The sequence below is a fragment of the Paracoccidioides brasiliensis genome, assembly GCF_000150735.1.
Source record: "Paracoccidioides brasiliensis Pb18 unplaced genomic scaffold supercont2.7, whole genome shotgun sequence".
NCBI classification, from domain to species: domain Eukaryota; kingdom Fungi; phylum Ascomycota; class Eurotiomycetes; order Onygenales; family Ajellomycetaceae; genus Paracoccidioides; species Paracoccidioides brasiliensis.
Window position 1 is genome coordinate 886,974 of NW_011371364.1, and position 10,069 is coordinate 897,042.

General features: G+C 46.1%; 3 protein-coding genes and 1 non-coding gene across 4 annotated transcripts; 2 read left to right on the plus strand and 2 right to left on the minus strand.

The window, feature by feature from the left end:
* Nucleotides 1-2,415: 2,415 nt before the first annotated feature.
* On the plus strand, nucleotides 2,416-2,921 carry PADG_05965 (uncharacterized protein; the record flags this gene model as incomplete). The annotated part of the gene is made up of 2 exons (XM_010763189.1): nucleotides 2,416-2,628; nucleotides 2,688-2,921. 2 exons carry the CDS (start codon nucleotides 2,416-2,418, stop codon nucleotides 2,919-2,921), a joined length of 447 nt encoding a protein of 148 aa, XP_010761491.1.
* Nucleotides 2,922-4,938: 2,017 nt separating this feature from the next.
* PADG_05966 (uncharacterized protein) lies at nucleotides 4,939-6,645 on the plus strand (the record flags this gene model as incomplete). Its single annotated transcript, XM_010763190.1, has 1 exon — nucleotides 4,939-6,645. One exon carries the CDS (start codon nucleotides 4,939-4,941, stop codon nucleotides 6,643-6,645), a length of 1,707 nt encoding a protein of 568 aa, XP_010761492.1.
* A 945-nt stretch (nucleotides 6,646-7,590) lies between these two features.
* Nucleotides 7,591-7,706, minus strand: PADG_12010. The gene has a single exon (XR_007137625.1). It is a non-coding gene; the product is annotated as a 5S ribosomal RNA (ribosomal RNA).
* A 368-nt stretch (nucleotides 7,707-8,074) lies between these two features.
* PADG_05967 (uncharacterized protein) lies at nucleotides 8,075-9,307 on the minus strand (the record flags this gene model as incomplete). Its single annotated transcript, XM_010762979.1, has 1 exon — nucleotides 8,075-9,307. The coding sequence occupies one exon, from the start codon at nucleotides 9,305-9,307 to the stop codon at nucleotides 8,075-8,077; it is 1,233 nt and encodes a 410-aa protein (XP_010761281.1).
* Between the last annotated feature and the right edge of the window lie 762 nt (nucleotides 9,308-10,069).

Here is a 10,069-nt window from a genome sequence, read left to right on the forward strand (position 1 = left end):
CGCCGCACTCTGACCCTGGCGCGGGCCAAATCCTATGCTAAAGAACGCTTCAATGCCTCATTGCAACAATACTGGAGCTCCAATAGCACATCACGATACAAGGACCTCAATATCCCAATGCCAAAAGGACCCTCCCCTGAGCTCACTCTCCCCCGAAGAAACCTAGGCCACCTGCTGGCAGCTAGAACAGGCCACGGTGACTTTGCAGCCTATCATCACAGATGGGCACATGACGACGCACTCCTCACCTGCTCTTGCGGCCGAGATAAGACCCCCGAGCACTTCTTCTTTTGCTGGAAAGGCCGGAACATTGAACGAATTAAAACCCCTGAAGCATGCCGAGGACCAAAGGAAGCAATTGACTGGCTTCTCAGCACAGTAAGAGGAGCTACGACCTTCTCTACCTGGTGCACTAATACCCGCTTCTTCATCGACATCCAACGCCGCTACTAGAACCTGTTCAACATCCGACTTCTCCCTCCCCCTCTCTCTTTCCTATGCTCCTTATATACATTTCTCATCACCCCTACACACCACCCTAGAAGCCCTTGGCTTCCTCAGTCCCGTAATCTTCGGCTACTACGCCATTCAGAACCTCCAGGACGGGGGCTACTCTGTACATAGACTCTCAAGAGGGCTTCGGCCGACTAGACATGTCAGGCAGCAGACTAGCTGCTGCGCTGGCACGCCTGATACCCTTAGGGAGGTGCTGTGGCCGCGACGGCAGACTATTCTTAGTCAGCTGATCACGTGCCTCCAGGCGTTAAATAAGTAATAATAATAATAATAATAGTTAACATAGTTAATTAACTAATAAACTAATGTAATCCAGAATCAACCAAACCATTCAACTACCAATTTAACTACTCCCCCACTTCAACGCGCAATTATGCCACCAATTCACAATAACAAGTCATCAAATTCTCTAGGGAGAGAGGGGAAGGAAAAAAAAAATTGAACTTGTGGATAAAAGCTTTTAAAAATCAAGAAAAACTCTCAATTCATGAAGCTGCACACTTACTTGATGTTTCAAACTCTACTACTCTGCTTTGCAGAATGAAGGGACAGACTGCATGAATGAATCTACATGCAAATTCACATCAATTGACAGAGTCTGAAGGGAAATCTGCTAGTCCAATGGAGTTCTAGATTTGAATAAACAAGGATTAGCTGCCCAGCCAGCATTTGCTGAGAATTGAGAATGTGGTAGCACCCCTTGCTGTTGAGCTGATCCACTTCCACCGCCCCGCGGCTTCGTCGTCTTTCGGTGGCAGTTGTGGTTGTGCGTATGGTTCGGTGTCGTGTACAGTTTGCTTTGCGCTTGGTAGAGCTCGCCTGGCTGGTTGAGGTCGGATGTTCGCATCTGCTATTTCTTTTCGCTGGCGGGATTACACCTTTGGGTGCAGTCTTCCATCGGATCGAAAATGATAGAATCCCTCTGAGCCTTTCCGGTGCAATTGGCGAAACGAGCAGGAGTTTCGTGCATCTGCCAGCACATCTTGAACCTAGGATGCCTGTGAGAACAAGGTCAACGGTACATAGGCCAGGCCACGAGATATTATTACCTCGTGTAGAAAGGGCTTTATTGCAGAATTGTTAAAAAGACAGCCTCAAGGGGAAAAAAAAATCCTGAGGTTGTTGTGGCGCTCAGACTGAGCTTGTTAATGATTGTGGTGTTTTGTTTCGAAATCATAATGTTTGCCTGGTAAGAAACAGAGTACCTATACTTAAAAAGATAGTCCTACAAAGAGATGCTGACCGATGCCTAGCATGCCTGCTTGGATTAGGCTCCCGAGCCCAAATTTGAAAGCTGACCACCCAGTGGAGCTGCTGTCTAACCTCCCGGCCGTTTGCGAGAGTTGAAAGGGACGGCCCGGAAGTCAACGAAGAAGAAACAATACGACGGATATGTCGAACCCTCCCGTCACGTGTCATATTTCCCATATTTCTTTCCCATATTGCCCCCCCCCACCCCCCCAGTATAGAGTCGTTCTGGTAGTTAGCAGCCTTTGCAATCGATCAAGCCCCTGCCATTCGGTCACAAACTGCTTGGAAGGCCGCGAATTACTAACTGACCAGCTGAACGCCGATCTGGATTACATAACGAGTCGGGCTGAGGGGCTACTCATTCACTTTGCCGATCACTCATGCATAAAGGCATCATTTGGAGCGCCCAACATGCCCCGCCAAATCCTTTTCCTTTTTTTTTTTTCTTTATTTTTTTTTTTATCTCTTCTTTCCCTTTTGCTATCTATTGCCGCAAATTCATCTATTTCTTGTCACAGATATGAGTTATAATTCTGCCTTAGCATCTCCAGGAACATATTAACAGGTTTTTGATTAGACAGCATCCTTACTCGAGAGGGGGCACGCACTGTTTCATTCTCTCATTACTCATCCTACACCATCATCAACATGGCCACCGATAAAGATGCTACGGAATCAAACGATTCAAGTGGATTCCTTTCAACGCTTGATAGTGATGCTAAAAGAGATTTGGACGAGTTAGCAGTGTGGTTACGGACGGCAGAAATGGTAGCTCAGGGAGAAAGCACTTGGCGCTGTGTTGATATAGCAAAATTTCAGAAGATCAATCCACTGCTAACCAAGTTGAATGTGGACAAAGATGTAGATACGCCTCCGACCCTTGACTCATTCGCGGTGTGTTGCTAACTATTTTGCACTAGGGCTGCAAATTTACGCTCTACAGAATTTCCGGATGCATGACGATTCAAAAAGGACCGGGGGTCCACAATTTTTTCTTTCCACTACTGGGAGCTGTAGACATCCATGGCGTACGCTTGGAGCCAGGGAAATTCGCGCGGTTTACAAGTGATCAGGACATCGATGCGCAATTGGACTTTCTCGTTATCTCAGTGCCAGAAGCGTTTTCAATGTCTGATGATGACAAGCTGAAATGAATCTTTGTTATCCGTATATTCTGTATGGAATTTAGAGATTGTGCAAATGCTGAAATGGTGGTATGGGTAGTTGGACTTAAGGTAGAATGAAACCAATGCTTGGAACAGTTGCATGTACTGCTGGGGACAAAAAATTAAACTGTCTGTGCGGGATAGTTACAGGGCTTCGAACATTCATTTTTTTTCCTCAATAAAACCTCTGTTAACATGATACTGTAATCTGATTCTGTGAACATCTGGACAAAAGCTGTCGGGTCCATATCTTCCTCAACAGACAGGTTAACTGATTCGCGATCATCTGGGTGCTGTTGACCTTGCGGGAATTGATGCATGAGAGCACCCGCTGACGTCGGCTCAGATTGCATCGAATCATAGGCAAGCTCAATAAGAATGCATCGGGATTGCCACTTGGGTTGTTATTGTTGGTGGGGTTCAGTGACATTAGTTCCCAGAACCAAGGAACAGGATCATGCTGTTGGATGTAGCCGTGGCATCTGTTGTTTCAACTGTCATGGTCTATCATCCGAGCAATATTCACTCCTAATGATTGTTGTTGGTTAATAGTTCATGTGAAAGATGAGATTTAACTCACAAGTTGGAACTTGTTTTTTTTTTTCAGTTCAAACACAATAACTGGGTCACATCTCTCATCAACTTAATGTAGTCTCTACATTCTCTGTCAGGTAATCTTATTGCCTCAGCCCTACAATTCTGGTCTGCAGCAAGCGGATGGAATGCCTCAGTTTTGCATTTGATTCTCTTTGTATCTTTGATTGGCCAGGTTGTATAATCAACTTCCTGGCCTGTTAAAATTAAGAAAAGAGAATGCACTGGTTATTCATGCTTCTGATCCTTTTCAAAAGCTTGTACAAGTCGAGTCCTGGTGTTGAGAGAGAACATATGATGAGACTTGCAGTTGATCTCCAAATCTCTTCACAGGAGGTTATTGTCAAAGGACCATGGTTGAAGACGGCTGTTTATTTGATTCACAGCTCACCCAATTCCATATACATCACAGGCAATCCCTTTCCCTGATCCTCATTGATATTTGCCTCAGCACCTCGTCACTTGTTGGACAGGCGGCGCGGTAGAGAATATTATCTATTCTTTGTAATTACTCAGCAGCAATCAAGGGACAGGACAAAGATTCTCTGGGTGCGTGGACTGGATATTGCCTTTTCTCTATACCCACTCAGTGGCGCCATAGGGAGTTGCTAGAGCTGGTGGAAGTACGAGGCAAAAGATTCTTTGGAGCGGGCTGCAGATACGATGGGAGGTTAATCACAGAGAGAGTCAGTCCAGTAGCTCTGGGAATAGGGGTTGACGACAAGGTGGATAGAGATAGTTGCATGATTCGAGGCTCTAGCTTCAAACACAGTTTCGGGAATTTCTCTTAGAAGGAACTGAAAGATTCAAGATATTTATTTATTAAGAATAAATATTTTATTATCATTTCTTATTTTTAAATATGTAGTTAATATAATAAAACTATTGAATCAAATAAAGATATTATAATTTTTATTTTTTTAACTAAAAATAAATTTATTAAAGAAAAATTACAAAAAGTAAATAAAGATAAATAAATAATTATATATTGAATTTTAAATTTTTTATCATAAATAACTAACTAATCATTATAATAAATATTATATAATATACAATAAACTTTTTTCAGTTTTAATTGTAAAATTTTTTAATATACATAAAAACGCACACAATAATTTAAAAGCCCCAACAGACGTGAATACGAGTGACTAAGCCTCAGCTCTTAAATTACGTGATAATTACTTTCCTCGTTCGACGTCTATCTTCGTCTTGGAGCATCCAAACTCGTTTTCATGCAATATCGAATGATTTGAGGTCCTTCTCTAGCTAAAAGGAATTGTCTGCAATGTATCTACTCACTCTTGATAAAACCCAGTCGATTAACCCGAAATATCTTTCCATCCCAATGTCCCGTAAGCTCTGAATATATATGTTTTTGTCATCCTTAACCACCAAATCGAGAGCGCTCTGCATGCGATGCCTCATTGTCGGTGAGGTCCCTAAAGATGTATGGATATATCCGCGAGCCCGGCGACGATACCACGATGCTTCAAGCCACTGGCGGCGGAAGACTCAGCCGGAGGTCGTCCCCAGCAGCCTCGAAGAGACCCTACGATCCCATAGATTTGCGAATCGCCAGACTCTGATTCGAAAATTGCCTGCTCGAGAAAGTGCGAATCCGGGGATGATTCGCCTCAAATTGAATCCAGATCGATTCGTTCCCACAGAGGCTCTTAAAGAACAAGAAGTGCGCGAAGCGGATCTTCACCAAATTCTCAATGAGGATGGTGGCGCCGAAACTCGTTTTGACGTCCTGTCCATTCGCTCCCCCAACAGTTCGCCCATGGACCCGACGAAACCGAATATTTTGTGGACAAAGGATACGATCTACCATCGATCGACTGAGTACCCTTGGCTCAGCTATTTAGAAGAATCTGGGAGCGGAAGTATTTCACGTCTCAGTGACGAAATCACAGCATTTGAAAAATACATCTTACCAACTCGGGAGGAAAGGGATGCTGTCGGAAGAGTTCAAAGGGATGCCATTGCATCCCTGAAATTTGACGAAATGAATTTGCCCATTTTGACCGGTTCTCGAAGAACAGGAATGGCGGTACCCCACTCATCCGTTGACTTTGTCATTCTCATTGAGGATCCTGAAAGAGTGGAAGGCGGTCGCGGCCCAAGCGCGACGAGACCAATGATGGTTCAAGCCAGGCTCAAACGCCTGCATCAGATTGAGGATGCACTCAAAGAGTCTAAAACTCTTTCCAAAGTTATGTTACGGAAGGAGAAAAACCCAACCTTGTCCGCGGTTCACGCCGCCACAGGTTTGCAGGTTCAATTCCAATGCGCCACAAGCCCACCCGCCTCCACCGATTTCATCCTCAACTACCGTGCAGAGTTCCCAACCCTTCGACCTCTGTTTATGGTTCTACGTATGCTACTGGAGACACGGGGTTTCCTCGGCGGCGACGCCAGCAGTGTCGATCCATACCTCCTAACCATGATGATTGTTGCCGCTCTCAAAATCCAAGAGGGCAAGTATCATCGCAGGAACATAGGCAGTCAATTTCTCCACGTCCTCGAATTTTACAAAGATACAGATTTCACCAAGTACGGCGTTTCCGTCGAGCCTCCGGGCATTTTCGAGAAAAATATGGATTCGAAGATGCGGGATAAAAAAGGAAAGAGGTTACTGATGCACGAGCCCTATTTAAGGGGTCAACGTAGCATTGGCAAGCGCTCCTTATCCCTGCCGCGAGCGGGTATGCTGAGTCTTCAGGATCCGACTGATTTCATGAATGACCTCGGGTGCAAGGCTTCAGTTATCCCTGAAGTGAAGCAGCTGTTTCAGGCGCTGTATGACGATCTCAGAGCGCGAATGAAATCTTGGGATTATGACGACAAGGTACCAACGGATCGTGAAAGAATTTCTTTTCAAGATGAAAACAGCCTTGAGAAAAGCGAGAAGCCACCAAGCCCAAGCTTGCTTAGTCTCGCTCTGGGCATGAATTATGAGGACTTTGAACGATTTCGAGATAAACTCTTGCTTGCTGCTTCTCAGGCAGGACACGTCCCTATCGACGAAGTAAATTCTGATGTTGAGCCCTGTTGTCAACGGTCACTCGAGGGTGTGAAAACACATATGGAGAGTTGGCCTTCGGAGAAAATTTGAGAACGGGCTTCTTTGTCAGTAACGGAAGACATTGAAACATGGCTTCCTTGGCACGGGTATACCTATTGTTATATATATTTGGGTGCATCCAAGTCTCTGTATTCTAGAGGTCGTGTACAGGTGGTCGTGGTACTGTAATGTACTTTTGCCGTTGGAGACTCGTTTTGTACATCTTTCTTGATGCTCACAGGATGAGGGCCATTTCTGCTTCACCTTTGTATATTAATATTCCCTATCTTTTGAGGCTTCATTAATACCTGAGAGGAAGGAGAGATGTTTACTAGGATTATCATTCTGTATTGTCATCCCGTTGTGGCAGTAAAAGTTGGGTTCAGAAGAGATTAATATATCTTTATCACTTGCAACCGTTGAACAGGCATTTTAGATCTCACTTCTTCTCAGCGAGAAGTTCAACTGTGTCAGTGATTATATATATATCTATATATATATATATATATATGTATTGTTATCAGCTCTCGTATGTAACATTTTCTGAAATTTAAGCTTCATACAACCTGAAGAGAGTAGCACATTTTGATTTACTTGTGAAGGTATAAATCTCTCAAAGCTTTTCGGATGCTTGAAACTTCTATTCAAATGTCGTTGCAACCACAGTTTCTCAACTTTGAGTCCCATGCCATATCATAAACTATGGTAACTCCCAAGGTTGATGAGGTCATTCGGTTTAGAGCTCGGCGAAGATATCGTAATCCCACACAGATCCCAAATTCTCCAAGTCTCGAGGACTTGAGGATCTGCTCTGCTCTGCTCTGCTCTGCTCTGCTCTGCTCTGCTCTGCTCTGCTCTGCTCTGCTCTGCTCTGCTCTGCTCTGCTCTGCTCTGCTCTGAGGCATCTCTCTATCTTCATCTGTCACTAATCAAAGAGCATCTGCAAAAGAATGTGCGTACAACATGTTATTCCTGCCAGGATGGACTTGGACAAAAAACATACGACAGCCGGGATTCGCTGGTGGTCACCCACCCAACTACTAACCGGCCGGCGAGTGGCTTAAGTACGGCTGAGCGGACGGGAAGCCCTGTTTTCCACTCCCTGTGGTCGTATGTGCTATACACCGTTGATGAATGGTATTTAAACAAGATGGAGCACAGCATATTTCCACCAAACCTCCAGGGAATCAGCCTACAAAAATCTCCGGAGAGACATCACAACCTAAGGCAATGGAGATATAGAAACATGAAGGACATTGCACTCGTGAAGATTGAGTAGATTAAATGGCGGTGTCTATTATCTAGTTATACATATATCTGAACAGAAAAGAAAAAGAAGAAGTGCTAAAAAAGTAAGAAAAAGCCACAAGTCAATGAAGAAGCCCGGATGTTCCTCTAATATACAGTCAGATCCCTTCCAACCGCATACCATAAACCGTCCATCCATCCACCGCCACCCTCACCCCTTCAACTCCACATTCTACCTCTCGACCATCTTCTCCCCACCTCTCCCCTCGACCCAATTCTCCAACCACCTCCTCTCAACTCTCTCCGCCTCCTCCTCCCCCACCAACCCAACCGAAACATCCACCCCCCCCCTCTCCTCCACTGCAATCCTAACCTCATCAGGACTCATCCCCTCAACGCCGCCATTCTGCGTAATCAACCAATCGTCAACCTCAAGATAACTCATCCATCTCCTCAGCCTCGGGCGATATATCTGGTTCACAATCTCCGCCTTCAAAAACCCCGGCAGGAACGAAACAGCAGGCAACTCATGGCCGCGACTAAGCCTGAAGACGGCACAGGCCCTTAACACCCCCGTCGTCGACGCACGGTTAATTAGCTCGTTCACATCAACCGTATGCGGAATCGAGGTCGCATTAAGCAATACATCCAGATTGGCCAGAGCGCTTGCCTTCCTGCTACTGCCATAGCCAGCACTATCAACCTCTGCCGCCATCACAGCCGCCTCCTTCCTCTGGCACGCCCTCACCCTCTCCTTCTCCACCTGCCTAGGCACCCGACAGGTGAACGGCGTCACCATGTTCCCCAACGCCAACACGACAAACGGCGTCATCTCCCCGCACAGCAGCAGGATAACCGAGAACGGAAGGATGCGCCGCACATCGTATGCCGCGCGACGGATGAGCTGAAACTCGCTGCGGGAGACTTTGCCCGCGTACTGTTTTAGAATGGGGGCGTTGTTGACGTGTTTAACTGAGTAGACGGGGGGCGGCGGGGAGGTGGGGAGGAGGGAGTTCAGGCCCAGACGCCGTCGCAGGGGTAGCGAGGCGCGGTAGTTGTGGTAGACGTTTTTGAGGCCCGTTTTGTAGAAGGTGAGATAGGCTTTGCCGAGGGTGTAGTAGTATTTTAGTTTGGCTGTTGTAGGGTCCTTGGATGGGAGGGAGATGGGAGCTGGTAGGGTTGTTGTTGGGGGGTTAAGGGGGGACGTTATGACTACGGGATTTGTGATGGTCGAGGCTGCGGAGGCGGACGTGGTTGTTGGCGGGGGTCTGAGGGGGCTGGGCGTGCTGGAGAAATGGGCTATGGACATGCCATTGCTGTGAAGAAGGGCGGGAAAGAGGAGGCGGTTGTTTTGTATTTTTGGGTGCGGTGGGGTGGTTATTGGCGGGGGAGTTCGCCGGTGGAGAGCTCCCGCTGGGCGCATGGAGGGAGTGGCCCCGAGGCCGCGGATTGAGGTGGCTAGCATATCGCATGGAAGATAGGAGAGATAAGGGATGGAAGATTGACGATTGCAGTAAAAGAGAAGCGAGCGGCGTATTTATTGGCTGCGTCTTTCGATCGGATTAGATGTTTGCCTGAAGTCTCCCCGAGTTCCAACGTTGTCGTTGTTGTTGGTTGGAAGAAATAAAAACTTTCCAATCAGAATCGATTAGTCAGCTGCGGAGAGCTGACGCCAAGCCTCAGCTGGACATCCATCCATCATACGGCACGACGAATAGCACTAGAATGGACAGGGGATTAGTTTTCAAATTGCATTGCCAGTTACAGAGATAGTATTTCTCATGTTCAGCAGAGAGCAGAAAGTTGAACGAGAAACCAGAACCTCAGTCAGGAGCTTGAAGCGAACAGAAGCTGGAGGAAAAACTCTTTGAAAACAAATTTCATTGCTACTTAGTTAACTTAGGTTAGGTTAACCAACAAAAACAGAAACAGAAGGATAGTTAGTGATTGAGTAGGAGATGATAGCCACAAGGGGAAAGATGGAAAAATAGAAAAATTAAAAAGGCAAACATGAAAAGAAAGAACAAAAAAGTTACAAAAGTTTCGTGGTTCGCCTTGCATCGCCCACCATAGCACCATAAGCACTGTCCCACTAACCCAATTATCAGGTCCGCCATTGAGCGGAAACCAGTAGAGTGGAGATAGTAGTACGAGTCCACATAATGGGGATGCCAGCACTTTTCAGCCCCCAGAGCGTCAGACAAGGGAAAGAAATCCTCAAAAAATA